This window comes from Nicotiana tabacum, chromosome 24 (assembly GCF_000715075.1).
Source record: "Nicotiana tabacum cultivar K326 chromosome 24, ASM71507v2, whole genome shotgun sequence".
Taxonomy (NCBI): Eukaryota; Viridiplantae; Streptophyta; class Magnoliopsida; order Solanales; family Solanaceae; genus Nicotiana; species Nicotiana tabacum.
The window spans coordinates 15411439-15430673 of NC_134103.1; the positions used below are offsets into that span (position 1 = coordinate 15411439).

A 19235-nucleotide genomic window follows, 5' to 3' on the forward strand; every position below is an offset into this window, starting at 1 on the left:
TTCACAGAATAACATGTTGTGTGTGTGTGTGTGTTACATGAATTTAATCCTTTAGTTCTCCATATATGTATTTAGTTTGACAAAACTAATGAAAAATATTTAGACCATAAGTGAGGGACTTGGTGTCGTGGGATGGATATGATCGGTATATATTTAACCAGAAATTTCAGGTTCGAATCATGTGAATAAATCAGAAATCCTGCTAAGGAGTATTTTTCCCTTTAGGGCGAAATCCTACTAGTAGCGCGAAACTACATTAGTCAATTCAGTGAGTTATGAATACAAGATGAGTTATACTAAAAACATGAAAAGGCTTAGAATTCCAATATACATTGGTTCAATATATATATATATATATATATATATATATATATATATATATATATATATATATATATGATACAGAAATATAAATCCAGGCTCCATTGAGTAAATCTTATCCCGTAATTATAACTTGTCTCTTGATGATAAAGTAATATAATAAGTAAACCTACAAAATATGAAAATAATTTTAAAATCTTAGCTAGTGCATGGAAATCATGATATGTTATTTTGAAGGGTTAGAAACACTAAACACACCTTGCTTAGCTTGTAATAAAAGTTTCCTCAGTAATCCAATACAAATCAGAAACAAGTCATGTGAAATTATTATGCATACTTAGTTGAGACAGCTACTTTTCTTGAAAAAATTAATAATTCATATGTAGCTATCTACAACTTTAATTTAGAAGAAATCGATATGCAAAATCAATAATGTAACTCCCAGATTGAGCAATATATGTTTGAGATATTTAAAAGTACCCTCGTGTTTGTTGTGAGCCAATTATTGGTTTATGAGACTTTGCATTAGCCTTTTAAATTGCCAATTAGTGATTTAGGTTAAGCACTCATGCATGTAGTTCATGTGAGCTATTATTTGATCTTAAGTTAAACCCTCGTGCTTTTCGAAAGCTGTTATTTTCTTTGCGTCATTACTACATCAATTATACGACTGAAATATTATAACAAATGTACAAATTGTTAGTAATGTTTCATATAGAATATTAATCATTAATTTATCAGTTTAATTCATGAAAACTAGCACACGTCCTTTGAAGAAGAACTCTATCGATTAATTTTTCACGTATTGGTCTATCGAAACTTTTCTGAAGTTTTATTTTTGGAAAGGGTAGAGAGAAAATGTTGAAATAAAAAATAAATGTGGTAGTAATTCGAAATAGAAAATGTCATTTGGTAAATGTGAGAAAAATCTAGTGGGCGTTTGGACAGAAGAATTGTAAAATTCCAAAAAAAAGTGAATTTTTTTTTTCAAGTGAAAAATGATATTTGAAAATTTTAGAGCTTTGTTTGGACATGAATATAATTTTGGGTTGTTTTTGAATTTTTATGAGTGATCTGAGTAAAATTTTTGAAAAATAACTTTTTGGAGTTTTTCAAATTTTCGGAAAATCTCAAAATTTATTTTCAAGTGAAAATTTAAAATTTTATAGCTAAACACTGATTTCGAAAAAAATAAAAAACTTTGGAAAAATTTTGAAAAACTTTTCATGGCCAAACGGGCTCCTAATATCATCTTTGCAATTTTATGTTCGTGCACTTTCTTCTGTTTAAGTAAGGATACCATACATCAGTACATAGGGCCCAAAAAAGATTGGAGATTGCTTAATTTTAGAAGGAATTAGCGAGGGTAAGTTGAAGTTTCAAATCATGATAACCCTTAATCTTTTATAAATTCGATTGTAATTTATCTACCAGCTTCATGTAAAACATGTATAATTTGGGTTTGGGTTTGGTCAATTTCTCAAAAAATAATTGATTTTCGGAAATGCTTTTTTTTTCCCCCTTTAAGGAAAATGATTTTGTAAAAAAGTTGAGTTTAGATTAGTATTTGAGAAATAATTGTCAACTTTCAATATTTGTGGCTTTCCTTTAAAGCAAGGAAAATATTCTGAAAAGAAAAACGATGATGCCTGAAATTACAGACAATGACACGTCACTTCTTGGCTTTCTAACGTGGAGGATGAGCTGGCACTTTTTCAACAAATCTAGTATGTCCCTTGACCAGTACGAACAGCCAGGAGTTGAAGGTGAGAAAAAGAAGAAAGGAACATAACAACGTGAAAACTTAAGAAAAAGGTCTGCTCAAAAAACTGGTACGAGTCACGTGCGTTGGTGTATATTTCAAGATCTAGCATTTTTAAATAATTCTTTGTTACTATAATATAAATAGTAATCTTAAGTGTAGAGATAAATTAATGATGATATGAATCTATGAGTATATTTTTATGTATGAGTAGTTAATTTCAGTTAATAAAGTTCAAATATATACCTAGGTTTTGACCTAGCTAGACAAATAGTTCTTCACTTCTTATTTTAAACTTTTTTTTAATAGATAGAGCTAGACTAATACTTATAACTTCTTTTTTATGATTTGAATCTTCATATCTCTAGGTTAATGGTTTGCTACAAGCCCTTTTTTTAGTCTAAAACAGACAAATTTAGGGTAGACTATGATCTACATACACTATCTGTTTTTCTATTGAGTTATGGTTGAATATATCACTCATTTGCTCTTTCTTTTCTCCTTCTTTTTCTTTCTTGTTAATTTGGTACATTGCTTCGATGAGTTTATAGTAAAAGACCTATGTTTCCAAATCCAATATCATGAAAGGTACTTTTATCACCTAGGCATCACCTAAGTAGTGCATGTCATTCAATCCTAAAAGCCAAGGTTGATTATGAAAATCACTTGAAAGTTGTGATCTCTTTGAAAATAAAACTATTTATACACCAATTATACGCATATTATATAAAAAATTTATATATATTATATATATGCCGGCTATTTTTAGTTTAAAAAATTAGATGAACGACTGTTTGGTTTAGTTCAACAATGCAAAATGCTAGCATATTAATTAATGCAAAATGCTAGCCACATTTTAAAGTGCCCATTATGGTATAGATATATCAATATATTACCTCCATTATTGACACTTCCTAGCAAGGTGGAAAACACCCAATCTCCATATCCGCTTTAATTTCCTTCTCCAATTGAGGAATAATTTAAATTCCTATGGTGAATGGAAGGCAAAGTATCATGTTTCTTGTGGGACTTTTGTGGGTGTTTGTATATGTTTGTGTCCTACACCTTGAGCTTTGCAACTGTTTATTTATGTACAAGGGAAATTTCTCTTTCATTTTTTCCCACAATACTTTTTAGTCAACTCTTTTTAAGGATAACATGTTATTTTGTCTGAGGAATCTTTTCCATTTCATATGTTGTACAAGCGACAGGTTTTGTTGGGAGGGAGGGTTTTCTGTAACTAATGTCTTGCTCTAGTGGGAAATAATTTTGTAGTGTATAGCAATGGGATAGAACCTACTCTCCTATTGGCAGAGTCATCATTTTCAAGAAGGAATTGAAAGTGAGTCGAATAAGTCAAGAGAATTCAATATATATAAATAATTTTGACTTCCTCGGGAAAAATAATTTTCCAACAAAGAAGATCGGATGAACATGGGCGAAGCTAGAGTTATGGCTTCGACATAACCCAATAATTTTAGGTTAAACTTTGTATTTATATTAAATTTTTTATTGAATATATATAAATAACATATCCTAAACTCAGTAAGTAAAAATGATACTGATAAAAAAAAAAAATCATAAACTGAAATTCTAGCTATACCCCATTTACAAGAAGACAGAAGTTGTAGATGAATTTTCCCTACGGCAACTTGAAGAGATCCAATTTGGATTGAGGTATTGTCAGCCTTAAAACATTAAAACTGATATATGCAATCATTATTCATAAAATCCAGGCTTTTATATTTTTGAAAGAAAGGAAATATTGAAAGTAACTACTCAAGCTAGAAATTGTCCAAAAGTAGTTCATGGACCATAAGATCCTAATCGAATTAAATAAAATTACAATATGTTACAAAACTGAGTAAGACAATTTCTCTGATTTTCTTGCCACCCCCACTTGACCTGCATTCAGAATTCAAAAATTTAATATTTGGATAATGACACCCTAGGCGCTTGTGTGTAAGTTCTATCCTTAATTGAAATTGTTTAATTTGTTGTTTGCGCATCTAAATTACTTATACATATTATTATATGTTACATTACAAGTCTCCGAGATAGCTTAAATATAATCAAATCTTACTTGATGTGTATCTTTTAGCCCATAAAATGTTATAAAATATATATGTATTAAACGTCAAATACATTTGCTAAGGAAAAGTAAAATAACTTGATTAATTGACTGAAAAAGATATAGTAACTTCTATAAAATAAAATAAAAAAGCCTCAAATTGCAAAGAAGGACAAACAATCTGGTGAAGAAAGTGAGAGCCAATTATATATTCCCTTTTCAATACTTGAGTGTGGATAGTAATTGTGGCTATATGGTACATTTAAGCAGAAAGTTCAGAATTTAAGTTATCGTATCAAGTATAGTGCAGAATATCACCATACTCCACTCTTTTATTTATTTATTTTTTCATTTTATAATTGTGGCATCCTGACCAATTTACTCACATCTCTATTAATTTCAAGGAATACCTGCTATCTTCCACCAGCATAGATACCGAGTTCAAACATATGTGGTGGAAGGAGAACCTTAGAGCAACGATAAAGTTGTCTCATGTGACCTATAGTCAGGGTTTCAAGTCGTGGAAGCAAACCACTAATGCTTGTATTACAGTAGACAGTCTACAACACATTTCTTGAGGTACGCCTCTTCCCCGAATTAACCTTGCGAGAAAGCGGTATATCTTGTGCGCCGAGAAATCCCTTTTTAAATAACTTTACGTGGTTGTTCGCTACCTAACAAATGGAGTATCTGAGAAGCTAATCTACCTATAAATATATAGACATTTGTTACACACAAAAAAGAAAATCATAAAATCAAATAAAATAAAATATTAAAGATTAAAAAAGGAGGAGGGATGGGTTAAGAGGAAATATGGGTTGGCAGAGGAAAGCATGTGCAAAGGTAGAGGAGACAATAAGGGCAACAAGCATGCCCCGTAAGACATGCTTATATTTTTGTGCAGTCATATATTGACCTATTGCCCCTGCTCAAACCATGTGCTGACACTCAAATCCATTCAAAGATATTTCTTTACTTACAGATGAATATAATTTTATAATTTTTGCTTTTTTATTACATGTTTTATATATAAATATTTATCCTCAAGTTCAGTCATATTTGTTCTGGTTTTGGTTTAACCATATGATACTCGATATCTATTGATTTAACTAATTCAAATTCAAGCCGCATTATGTTCATAAGTGGGAGAAGCGCTACTCATTAGAAATTGCATCATATTTCTTCAGGAGAAGCTGAGGGCTCGAACCTCTATTTTCTTTTAAAACGTCCCACTTTTAACTGCTAAAAGAAGATTTTAAGATGGTTTGAACCCGTGACCGCTTACCCTTTATGACCAAAATCAACCAGTGAACCTTAACCCTATATTGTGCAGTTAGAAATGTTGTTTCCGAGAGACAGCTGACCTAGAATTAATTTTTGTAAATGAATCGATAGATAAATTTCACTTTATAAAAGAATATTTAAGCAAACTGTAGTTTTATTTCAACACCGCTTACGAAAATTCCTTTATACCCCTGTGTACATACCACCACGTGTCTTGGTGGTCAATCACTATTTTATATAGGTTGATTAACTAATTTTTGTGGGGGTAGCAATGGAACGGGAGAAACACGACTATGTGGGAAACTTTTAGCGAGCGGAGTAAGGTGACTTTTAGCAGGATTAAGGGGCAAAGACGCAAAGTGAACGGTGACTAGAATTTTGTTTAGTTTCTTAATAATTTAAAGTTAGTGTTATTTTAATTTTACAATCACTCATGTGGAAGAGTGCTTTGGAGTAACGATAAAATTGTTTTCGAGTGACCAATAGTTCACGAGTTCGACCCATGGAATCAGGCACTAATGCTTGTGTTAGGGAAGATTGCGTACATCATACCTCTTGGGATGTGACTTTTTCTGAACTCTTCGTGAACGCGGGATGCTTTTTCCACCGAACTATCCTTTTTTACTATTTCTACAAGTATTAGAATTAAAAAAATAATTTCCATATGAACTAGCTAATTGGGAATCTCCCATGCAATGCGCGTGTTCTAGGTTAGTTTAGTTCAGATACCTATACTTAAACCTAATGGATCTGATTTACAAATGAAGGAAAAAAGATACTCCTGCATATACGAATTATATACATTGTTCTGTTATTTTTTGTATGTTAAAATCAAACATGTGGGAGAATAAATATTCTTCTTTATGTTCTATCTGCCTCGAGGGTGGACGGAGCTTAGAGTTATCTGGTTCAACTGAATCAGTACTTTCAACGTAGAGTATAAATTTATGGGTGAAAATTCAATAAATCATAATAAATAGTAGTAGATATAAACTCATAACTTTAAAAATATAATAGGTGCAATATTAAAAATCTTAAAAGTTAAACCAATAAAATTTAAATATTGAACTCGCCTCATTTACTTCATGTTTCCTACTTCTCTCATTTTCTTCTTCCTTTTATACGATTCCAATATATTTCAAATGGTTTAACTATATCATGACATAGACGGACTGTTGAGGGCTTAGACCCAAAAAAAATAATATTTCCCGTTGATATTTATGTCAAATTAATAAATACAAGATATGTGCTATTATTTGTATTAGTTTTTAACACTTAACCATGAACAAATAATATGTATTCCTTGATAATTTCTATAGTTAAATTGATTGGTTTGGTACAAACATTAAATACCAACAAGTATTTATCACTTGTACCTAGTGTATATATATACTATTGAGAGTTGATATTATTATATTGTTCACAAATAACAAGTTACTGTATTAGAGTACTTTTACGCAATCCAAAATTTCTGTTAGTTCTTTGTTTAGGATCCAACAAAATTAATCGTATCTTATACTAATGAGTATTATATTCACTAGCTATCATCTTTATGTCAAAGGGTCACGTGCAATTTAAGAAAAAATGATGGACTAAAAATTAAAGGTCATGTGACCCCATTAGACATGATCATATAAGAATCAATCACTTTCCTTAATCTATTTTTCTTCTAAATTAAGATTGAGCTTATAACTAATTAACTGGGAAAGAAAATAGAAGCATTACACCAATCAAGAGGTCATTAATTTCCAATAGAACATTAATGTAACAGCCGTTATAAAATATAGGAGTTGGAAGTTAAATGTCATTTTTCTAGTAAAAAAAAACTTTAGACCAACTTAAGTAGAGGGATGAACAACATACGAATTGAAGTTGATAAAAAGTATTTGAAGTCGAAAATCAAAAAGTTAATAGAAATAGAGTACTCTTAACTTTCAGATTCACAAATTATAGTTCAAGTGCATATTAACTAATTATAATTAAATTTGACTTGGTATATTAGGTTCGAACCTAATATTCTTTTTCTTTCTATTACCCCGTTGAATATAAATTTCCACGAACCTTGGAGGCGTCTTTTTGACTTTATGAAAATTGACCCTAGAATGTAGTACTATAAATTAGTGCATTTTACTGCCAGCGCATTTTAGCTCTACCCTGCCCCCTCTTTCACCAAACTTCACTGACCAAACGTTAAAGTACGCCGAGTCACCTCCTACCCTTCCCCACCCCACCCACCCCACCCTCATTTAGGGAACTTTCTCTTTAAGTACTAAAACCTGAATTTCGAAGAAGAACTAAAACTAGAAAGCCAGAAAGTGAGAGTTTCTTAAATACACATATAACCTGAAAAAAAAAAAATCTTTTTCTTATGCATATGAAAGAAAGGGGGAAAAGAAAGCAAAGTATTTTATGTAAAATTTTGAGATGTGTATGGTCAAAAGCGGAGCCAATTTAAATTTTATTGGATTTTTGAAATTCTAGATATTATAAGTTATTTTAATTTGTACATATTAAATGAATTTATTAAGATAAATATAAAATTTGGACTAAAGTTAATGGATTTGATCGAACCCGCACATATAATGTATCATGTGTGTATGGTATTTTAGAAGGTTGCAACTTTTAGAATTTTTTTTCTTTTAGTTTTTCACCTAGTGTCATATACCAATATTAGAATTCTGTCGTAAAATCTTTATAGGGGAATCCCTTCCTACTCCATTTTTATTTTTACTTTTATTTTTAGAAACTCGAACTTAATACCTGTGATTAAAAGTATAAAAATCTTACATATCCCAACGCAATAGTGACCTTGTTAATTTTGGTGCGTGTTACATATAAGGAAAAAATACACACAATTATAGTATATGTATGTATTTAGAAATAATAAAATAAAATTTTATTTTTGATTCTACTAGTACTAGAGTATTATATAATAGGGGGGCTGGTCAAGATTCACTTTCCATATCGTTGGTCGGAGAGAGGTCTTCTGATAAGTCATAAGCTTAGCCCTCTCTTGTTTTTAGAGAATCAAGAAAATCTCGCTGACCCAATTCACCACCAATCCTCAGAAATGGGTACGTGCCATTTCTGCTCTTTTCTCCCTTTTCTCTTTTTCTGTTCCTTTCTATGTTCTTTGGTTCTTCCCAAAGCTTATGATTTCATATGGGGGTCCAAAAATATTGTTTTTTTAATTTGAAAACATAAGTGTCTTTGTGTTTGTGGGTCATCTTGTTCTTTTGTTCTAAGTCATGTTCTCTTGAGTTCTGAGTTTAAAAAAAAAAAGGGAACTTTTCTCAGTTTTTTTTTTTTTTTTTTTGTTATGGGATTTGGTGGATTTTGATATTTGTGTATGTTTTATGTTTCTTTGTATGTGTTTTGAAATGTTTTACAATTTTTGAAGTGTTTGTTGCTATGTCTTTTTTGGGGGCTAGTCTTAATTCTTAATTACTTAGCTTTATTTTTAATATTGTTAATTACTTGCTTCACTCTTAGGTTCTAGTATCTTCTTTGTGATTGGTAATACTGATTCTCTTTATTTATCTGACATTTCTTGTATTTTTTTTCCTATTACTCAGAAGCTACTGTGAGCTATTCTCAGAACATAATGGATGATGAATATGAAAAATTTATTAGAAGAATGAATCCACCAAGGTACTGGTTATTATTATTAATAATAATTTTATTATTTCTGGGTTCAAGCCATATTGTTTACTTGTGGTCCGGTCTTTTCTCGGATCCCGTGCATAGCGAGAGTTTAGTACACCAAGCTATTTTTTTTTAATCTTTAACTGTCACTTCAATCTTAATATTCATAGCATTTACTCCAACTTCATTGGTTATTTCTGTCAGAGTGGTAATTGACAATGAATCTTGCAAAAATGCTACTGTTATACAGGTAATGTTTTGTTTTTGGTTGTCTTGATTTACTCTGAAATTTTGAAATTTGATGGGATTTTTTCTAATTTTGTGAATCTTTGGTTTCTTGATTCAGGTGGATAGTGCTAATAAACATGGTATACTTCTTGAGGTGGTACAAGTTCTTACTGATCTTAACCTTACTATTACCAAGGCTTATATTTGCTCTGATGGTGGTTGGTTCATGGATGGTAAAAACTTTTTACCTTTTTTTTATCTCATTTAATATAGCATTTTTACTTTCAATTTGGAAAATGGAATTTAAATGAGTTGTCCTCTGTTGGCAGTATTCAATGTCACTAATCAAGAAGGGAATAAAATTACAGAAGAACCGATCTTGGATTATATAATGAAGGTGAGTTGTAGTCTGTGTGCAATTTGGGATTTTTTGCTTATATCTATTAATATTGATGAAAAGGGAGCCTTAGCGTAACTGCTAAAGTTAGTTGCCAAGGTCACGACCGTGGAAACAGCCTTTTGCAGAAATGCAGGGTACAACTGCGTAAAGTTGTTGCCAAGGTCATGACCGTGGAAACAGCCTTTTGCCGAAATGCAAGGTACAACTGCGTACGATAGACCCTTGTGGTCCGGCTCTTCCCTGGACCCGTGCACAGCGGAAGCTTAGTGCACGGGGCTGCCCTTTTTATCTATTAATACTGATGCTGACTGCTTTTTTGGGGGTGTTTAAATTTTCAGTCACTTGGTCCAGATTCTTGTTTTGCCTCTTCTATGAGAAGATCAGTTGGGGTTACTACAGGAATGAACCACACATCAATTGAGTTAATTGGAAGTGATAGACCAGGTCTACTATCTGAAGTAAGTGCTGTCCTTACCAACCTACGATGCAATGTGGTGAATGCTGAAGTGTGGACCCATAACACCCGAGCAGCAGCTATAATGCAAGTTACTGATGACGAAAACGGGGGTGCAGTTTCTGACCTCGAGAGGTTGACTATGGTCAAGAAACTGTTATGTAATGTACTTAGGGGTAGCAATAAATCAAGAGATGCTAAGACGTTGGTTTCTCACGGGGTTACTCATACTGAAAGAAGGCTTCATCAGTTGATGTTTGCAGACCGGGACTATGAACGTGCAATGGGTGACGGATCAGATGATAAAGAAAGGCCGAACGTGAATGTTGTTAATTGGCAAGATAAGGACTATTCTGTAGTGACAATTCGGTGCAAGGATAGACCAAAACTTCTGTTTGATACGATTTGTACTATGACGGATATGCAGTATGTGGTTTTCCATGGCAATGTTGATACTGAAGGACCAGAAGCTTACCAGGTACTACACTTTCCTATGTATTTCAGAAATTTCTTATTGTTTTATCGCTTTACCCCTACCTGAATTTTACTATCTCTGTGTTTGTGGACTTAATGATAAACTCTTGTTGCATTTCAAGGAATACTGCATAAGGCATATCGATGGATCTCCTGTAAAATCAGATGCAGAAAGACAAAGAGTGATTCAATGTCTTGAAGCAGCAATAGAAAGAAGAGTATCCGAGGTTAGAACTCTGATTTACTTATTTTAGACATCTTTTTAGGTTCAATTATTCAGTTCTAGCTTAGCTCCTTCATGTAATAACTAATAGGTCTCTTAGGCCAAAAGGGATTACACTAGGTTTGTTGTTGTGGTAGGCCAAAGGGAAAAAAGAGAGGAGGGAATCCTACTGTGTTTAATTGTATTATTGAGTTAAAATATGCTTCTTAACTTTGTATCTGTCTATTAGTTGTCTGATTATGTCTCTCCTGTTGTCTTATTTTACATTTTAATTAACTGCCCTGAGTCATATTAGTATTTGACAATTTTATACTGCCTTTTTCTTGTCTTGTAGGCTTAGGATTTCATTTCTAATAGGATCATTTTGCCTTGTGTTTGTTCAGGGATTGAAGCTAGAATTATGTACCACAGACAGAGTAGGGCTGCTATCTGATGTTACTAGAATATTCCGCGAGAATAGCCTCACTGTCACCCGAGCAGAAGTGACAACAAGAGCAGGCAAAGCTCTAAATACATTCTACGTTAGCGATTCATCAGGGTACCCTGTTGATGCTAAGATCATCGAATCTGTTCGACAAACTATTGGACAAACGATACTTCGAGTGAAAGGCAATCCTGAAGAGTTAAATCCAGTTCAACAAGAATCTCCAACTAGGTTCCTTTTTGGTGGCTTGTTCAAGTCCAGATCCTTTTGTAATTTTGGTTTGGTTAGATCCTACTCTTGAAATCACTAGCTATAGTTCTCATCCATTGTATATTCCCATTTGCTCTTTCTAGGTTTTAGGGATGGTTAATTAGCAAAAGTTGATTACTACCAGTGTCTGTAAATATACATTCTTGATCATATTATGCTTTGTTCTTTTGGTAATGGATTCAACACCTTGTTGACCAAGTTGAAGCTAATTGAAAAATCATGAATCATTTAGCAATTCGCTGCGGAAAATCCGTGTCAAAATTGATACTTTTATGCAGATGTTACTTTCTTGATTGCTGTACAGTCAAATCTGGCCTTTCATTTGTGTTGATAGCAACTAGCAGGAAGTTGTTCTTGTCCTATGTTTGGTTCTTGTGACAACTGTTTTGAATTTGACTTGATTCTTGATGTTTTCTACAATTTGAAGAATAATAATGAACCTTGGAATGGTCAAATATTCAAGTAGTTTGTTGTTAGATATATAGTATTTTTCTCAAATTCTTAGAGCCATCCAACTTTGACTAGCTAATTTCTTGGTTTAGTCGGCCAATTAATTGGGGCGGCTTGTGAGATCATAAGTCTTAATTATGAATTTACTATTAAGATGCTTCCTCAAGATCCATGTCCAAGTATTTTAATAATGATTAGAAGTATATATACATTGATAGTAGATACTCTCTCTCTCTTTATTTTTACTTGGCATGTTTTGACTTTTCACGACTTTAAGAAATAATAAATGAAATGCATAATTTATCATGATACTCATATTAATTGATGCATATTTTATTGAAATTGAGAAAATGATTTGAAATGAGTAATAAATACTGTGGGTATAACAGGAATAAAAATTTATTTTCTCTTGATATGCGTAAAGTGACAAGTAAAAATGAAAATCTATTTTTAGTATACATGCCAAGTAAAAGTGAACAGAGGGAGTAATATTTTTATGTTAGTAGTGTATTTAATATGTTGTAACTCATACCTTGTAATTACTTAATTTTTTAAATTACTATTCTCACTTAATTATGAACGTTGCTTGTTATTATTTTTTAGGTGATCTGATGATGTAAAATTTGTTCTTGAGCGATCATTGTATACTAGTTAAACTCTTTTAATAACCTTAAGAAGAGGACACATGATTATTAACGGTTTGGCTTGTGAAGAGTTTTGATTTGTTATATTAATGTTGTGTATGAATGGTCTTACTTCTAATATAATCTTATTGGTGCATTTCTTGGTTAATGGTTATTTCTTGAAATTGGGGTTCCTCTATTTTGGCATTTTGACAAATTTTTTGTAACTAATCCCCACTTTTGGAAGATTGATAAGGATTTCAAACCTAAGGGCTTGTCATGTTGTCTATTAGGTCAATTGTTCACATTGAGCCTTTAATCTTGTTGGAGGTTACAAGTTAGTGCTCCTAAAATAGTTAACTTACGAGTACTTGGCACAGACACCATTGATATGAGAAAAACAAAAAGAATTATGTGAATCCTCAACCAGAAAGACAAAGGGACAAAATTGGTCTGTCCTAAAAAAGAAATGAAAATGGTTTTCCAATTTTAAAAAAGTTATAAGCCAAAGAAATACTACCTTTTGATGGTTACCCCAATGAAATGAAAACAAAAGTAGGGAGGAAAAGGAAATACATGAAAAATACATGGCACTTTTGCCAATCTGAAAGGTCCGATCCTTAAATAGGGTGAAAAGATGATAGCTCAAATTGGAAAGTGATCTCATCGAATTTCCTTTTGACCAAATAATGCATATGGAATGGTGTCGTTTGAATCCCCAATGCACACAATTAAACAAGACTTGTAAAATGGGAAAAAGAAGATAAAAATGATAGAGAAGTCACCTTTTTTAGAATGGTCTTCCAATCCAATCAGGAAAATGAAATTCAATATCCTTTTGGAAAATTTGGAGGAAATTCAATTCCCTTTCCTTTAACGGTTTAACCTTTTGCATAATGAGTCTAAGGCCCGTTTGGCCATAAAAAAGAATTCATTTTTACAAAAAAAAATTACTTTTTTTCGAAATTAGTATTTGGCCATGAAATTTTTGATTTTTACTTGAAGATGAATTTTAAATTTTTTGAAAATTTTTGTCACGACCCAAAATCCCACTAGTCGTGATGGCACCTAATCCAACCCATTAGGTAAGCCAATTTCCAACTATCCAATTCCAATGAAATTAATTAAAAAAAATATCTAAAACTAATACATCTCCCCAAGAACTGGTAGTACAAATCATGAGCTTCTAAGAATAGAGTATACAAAGCGGAAATGAAATAAATACATAGTCTGTTTGAATAATACATAAACAGAGCTTTTATAAATTTAAGGCCACCCTAAACAAGAGGCAGCTACAACAGAAATGCAGGTACATCTTCATATCCTGCAACCATCGAGCACAGCAACATCGACAGCCAATATCTGCACCCAATGTACAGAAGTGTAGTATCAGTACAACCGACCCCATGTACTGAGTAAGTAACAAACCTAGCCGTAGGTTGAAAACAGTGACGAGCTTCTACCAAGGCCGGGTCAAAAATCACTAGTCCACAACAGTCCATAACAACATAAAGCAAATAATACCAGAAGAAACACAGAGATAAAATGCTCAATCAAATCATGATTTCAAAAATAATATTTCTTCCTTTCAAATACATTAGTGAAAACCCAAATCATTTGCCGAAGTTGCCAAAAATATGAATAATTTGAGAACAGTAATTTTTTCAAAAATTATTTCAATAATAAACAATATGTTTCATTTTCCTTCCGGATAACCCGTGTAAAACAAATGCATCACTATGCCGATCTGTCAACATGCGTGAGAAATCATGAATAATGTGATACCGTACAGCATGAGGAAAAACACATCTCTATGTATATATGTCATATGTATCTCAGAGATTGTACTCATGTACTCACACTCTCAGAGTACTCAATCTCACTGTCTCGCATTCTCTCTCACTATGTTCAGCACACTCAATCACTCATCGCTATATAATACATGTTGCGGTGTGCAGCTCGATCCCTATTTATAGTCGGTTGCGTTCACTGGGGTATGTACAGACTCATGAGGGGCTCCTACAGCCCAAGCGCTATAAGCACGGACAACTCACGTGCCATAATATCAATCCCTGGATCCATACGGTCAACTCACATATTACGCGGACAACTCACGCGCTATAGTATCAATACCTGGATCCGCACAGACAACTCACGTGCTACACGGACAACTCACGCGCTATGGTATTAATTCCTGGATTCGCACGGACAACTCACGTGCTATGCGGACAACTCACGCGCTATGGTATCAATACCTGGATCCGCACGGACAACTCACGTGCAATAGTATAATATATATAAAACCAACATGGCCTGCTGCGGCGTGCAACCCGATCCCAAAAGGATCCTCACAATCAGGCCCTCGGCCTCCCTCAGTCATCAATCTCTTCAGTCTCTCTCTCTTATGGGCTCACAATGTCATGAGAATAGTCCAAAAATAATGATATGATGTATCAATAAATAACAACAAAGACTGAGATATGATATACAATGAAATGAATATGACTGAGAATGAATTTTCAATCTAAAATAAATATTTCACAACAATATGACCTCTGTGGGTCCCAATAATACTGTCACATAGCCTCAACATGATTTTTAATATGCTTTTCAGCTTAATTTCTTTAACTCATAAAATCGCATGAAAAATGCCAAGGTCATTTAACTACAAAATTCCACAGAAATAATTATGTCACAATTTTTATAGTGCACGCTCACACGCCCGTCACCTAGCATGTGCATCACCTCCCAATAATTTACAGAATACATATATTCAGGGTTTATACCCTCAACTCCAAGATTAGAAGAGTTACTTACCTCGAACAAGCCAAATCTAATGTCGAGCAAGCTAAACAATGCCCCAGAAATCCTATTATGCGCATATCAACTTCCAAACAGCTCGAATCTAGTCAATATAATTTGATTCAGCCCACAAAAATTATAGGAATTAATTCCATATCAAAATACTAATATTTTCCAAAAATTCAAAATTGCACCCCAAAAATCACCTGTGAGGCCCACATCTCGGAATCTGGTAAAAATTAATAAATCCGAACCCCCATTCAACCACGAGTCCAACCATACCAAAATTACTCAAATCCGACTATAACTCGGCCTTCAAATCCTCAATTTAAACTAAGAGGGTTTTCAAACTTTTCCAACTTAATTCACCAATTAAATGATAAAAATAATCATAGATTCGGGTAATTTAACCAATAATGAGTTAAGAACACTTACCCCGTTATTTTCTCTGAAAATTGCCCAAAAATTGCCTCAATCCGAGTTCCAAATCGTTAAAAATGAAAAATATCCCATTTTCTGAACTTAAACTTTCTATCCAGGCCTCTCTTCTTCGCGAACGCGACAGGTCCCTCGCGTTCGCGAAGCACAACCTGATTGCCCACAAATTTAACTCTTCGCGAACGCGAAGCTTTGCAAATCTTACCCTTCACGAACGCGACCACGGCTTCGCGAACGCGAAGCTTTACTAGCTCAGACCTTCGCGAACGCGAACACGAACGCCACCTCGCGAACGCGTAGAACATGAACCCGGGGTCCCCAATCGCCTCACTCCTCTTCGCGAACGCGACACCTCTCATGCGTTCACGATGCGCGCACAGACCCTACCTTCGCGTTCGTGTCCTCCCCTTCGCGAACGCGAAGAATAAAACCTCACACTCAGAAAACACTCTTTGCGAACACGAGGGCCCACTCGCGAACGTGAAAGAGAAAATCAAAAAAATATAGCAACAGATATCAGCAATCTCACCAAAGGTCAAAAATGATCCGTTAACCCCCCGGAACTCACCCGAGCCCCTCGGGAGCTCAACAAAATATACCGACAAGTCCTAAAACAGCATACGGATTTAGTTGAACCCTCAAATCACCTCAAACAACGCTAAAACCATGAATTACACCCCAATTCAAGCCTAATGAACTTTGAAATTTTTAGTTTCTACAAATGACTCCGAAACTTATCAATTCACATACGATTGAACTCAAATTTTACACACAAGTCATAAAATGACATAACGGAGGTATTTAAATTTTCAAAATCGGATTCCGACACCGATATCAAAAAGTCAACTATAATGACCCGACTTGTCGTTTTAATAATTAAAGCCTCGTTCAATGACTTAAGGTACCGAGCAACTTCATAATATGTATTATGACCCACGAGTGTGGTCGAGTTTGATTTTCGGAAGATTTAGAATTTAATTGAAAGAGAAATTCTCATTTTGAAGCTTAAATAGAAAGAGTTTGACCAAAGAGTTGACTTTTGAGCAAATGACCTCGGAATAGAATTTTGATGATGTCAATAGTTTTGTATGGTGATTTTAGACTTAGGCGCATGTTCGGATTTGGATTTGGAAGTCCGTAGGACAATTCGACGCATTTTGGCGAAAGTTGGAAAATAGACGATTTTCGAAAAGTTTGATCGAAGGTTGAATTTTTGATAACGAGGTCGGAATCCAATTCTGGAAATTGGAATAGGTCCGTTATGTCACTTATGACTTGTGTGCAAAATTTGAGGTCAATCGGACTTGATTCGATAGGTTTCGGCATCGAATATTGAAGTTGAAAATTTCATAATAGACTAAGTTTCAAGTGAGTTCGCACAAGACCTAATTTCAAACGAGCATACCTCTCTTGATATGAAGAGTTATATAGTGTATTACCTATCAAACGAAAGGTCTATGTGTCTAGTTTTTAACACTTTAAACCGTTCGTCATTTGGATATTTCTACAAGAAGTTATGACCAAAAGGCTGAAAAAATACAATTCTGCGACCAATTATGCGATCGCAAAATAGTTATGCGATCGCAAAACTGCTTCTGCGGCCGCAAACTGGTCGCAGAATGGACCAGAAGAGCCCAGTTCTGGGCACCAATTTTGCGATCAGTTTGACGGCCCGCATACCCATTCTGCAGTCCATTATGCGACCGCAAGCCTGCTTTCGGAGGGTTAATTTTTTTATTTTCATAACCCGACCCCATTTTGATAAATAAGCTTTGGGGCTTATTTTGGGGTATTTTTCTGAGGGTTTTAGAGAGAGATAAGAGCATTTTAGAGAGAGAAGGAGGAAACTTAACATTCTAATCATCCAATCTTCAAGAATCAAGGAAGCTAATCACAAGATCTTCATCAAAGAGGTAAGATTCAACCCCTAGTCTTTAATTTCGAGTTTAGGGTAAAAGATTGGTGATTGGGAGTATGATTCTTGGGTGTAAGAGTATTATGTATATATGATTGTACCAATAAGATTTGTAGAAAGATTGTTGAGATCAATTAAGTAAAGATTGGGTTGTGGAATGAAAGAAATCTTGTAGAAGAACCTTGTAACCAAATTTGCACACCTAGTGTTTGATAAAATGCTCAAATGAGCTGAAACCATGAAAATCTTCCTAATTATGGTTCACTTTTGTTATGCTTCTAAATAGATTGAAGTTGCTAGAATTTTCGGAACCTCGTAGTAATGTAAGGAAGGCTCAAGAAAGATTGGAGCCGTCCGGAGGTCAATTCAAGCAAGAAGGCGATTTTGGAATATCGGCCTAATTTCAAAAAGGTAAATGTCTTGCTTAACCTCGAGTGGGGGAATTTTTTCTTAGGCATTGAGTCTTATGTGCAAATTGTGTAATTGAAAACCATATACGCGAGGTGACGAGTACGTACTTGGTTTATATGTGCGAATTTCATTGATTAAAAATCCTTAGATGCCCTTATGTATTAAATTGGAAATTATTGGCACTTATTAAATCCTCTATTTGTCATGCCTAGATCCTTGTTTGTTGAAATTGTTTCTATATGATGATTTGGTGTGATTTCCACCTTGAATTTATGTAAAATATATTTTTGTTAAGATTTTGTACACATTATGGTCGAGCCATGGGCTCCTTATTATGGAAAATAATGTATTGTTGATTTTTGTGGCAAGTTGTGATATGTGAGCACTTGATGTGCAGTTGTTGAAATCATATTTACTTTGGGACTACGGAACGGTATTCCGGGAGATTCCCCTGCACATTTACTTTGGGACTACGGAATGGTATTCCAGGAGATTCCCTTGCACATTTACTTTGGGACTACGGAACGGTATTCCGGGAGATTCCCCTGCACATTTACTTTGGGACTACGGAACGGTATTCCGGGAGATTACCCTGCACATTTACTTTGGGACTACAGGACGGTATTCCGGGAGAATCTCTTGCACATTTACTTTGGGACTACGGAACGGTATTCCGGGAGATCCCTCCTGTCTTGCATATTTACTTTTGGGACTACGAGGCGGTACTTCGGGAGTGCCTTTTTGTTGATATTTTCTATGGATGGACTTGCCTTTAGTTATTTTGTTTTTTCCGTAATTTGTAAATTCTTGTATTTTTCGTTATGTATTATTTGACTTAATATTAAGTGTTTTATATTTCTTGATGTATTGTGTTGACCTTGACTTTTTCGTACAAGACTTTGAGAATTTGTATTTTTCGGTTGTACTTATTTTTGATGATTGAGTTGTTTTAAATAAAAGAAAATTTTTTAGTATGTTTAATTTAATAAATTCTATATCCAAATCAGTAGTTTAGTTGATGCTTTATTTTAATGAAAATA

General features: G+C 33.8%; 1 protein-coding gene across 1 annotated transcript; it reads left to right on the top strand.

Moving 5' to 3' along the window:
- Positions 1 to 8380: 8380 nt before the first annotated feature.
- Positions 8381 to 11805, top strand: LOC107807210 (ACT domain-containing protein ACR4). The gene is made up of 8 exons (XM_016631546.2): positions 8381 to 8512; positions 9014 to 9089; positions 9288 to 9333; positions 9430 to 9544; positions 9641 to 9708; positions 10050 to 10643; positions 10762 to 10866; positions 11246 to 11805. The coding sequence occupies exons 1-8, from the start codon at positions 8509 to 8511 to the stop codon at positions 11585 to 11587; spliced, it is 1350 nt and encodes a 449-aa protein (XP_016487032.1). The 5' UTR covers positions 8381 to 8508; the 3' UTR covers positions 11588 to 11805.
- The last annotated feature ends 7430 nt before the right edge of the window (positions 11806 to 19235 follow it).

Coding starts and splice junctions, on each gene's coding strand:
- LOC107807210 (XM_016631546.2), top strand. Junction 9,334..9,429: donor AAAATGCTACTGTTATACAG/GTAATGTTTTGT, acceptor TTCTTGATTCAG/GTGGATAGTGCTAATAAACA. Junction 10,867..11,245: donor TAGAAAGAAGAGTATCCGAG/GTTAGAACTCTG, acceptor GTGTTTGTTCAG/GGATTGAAGCTAGAATTATG.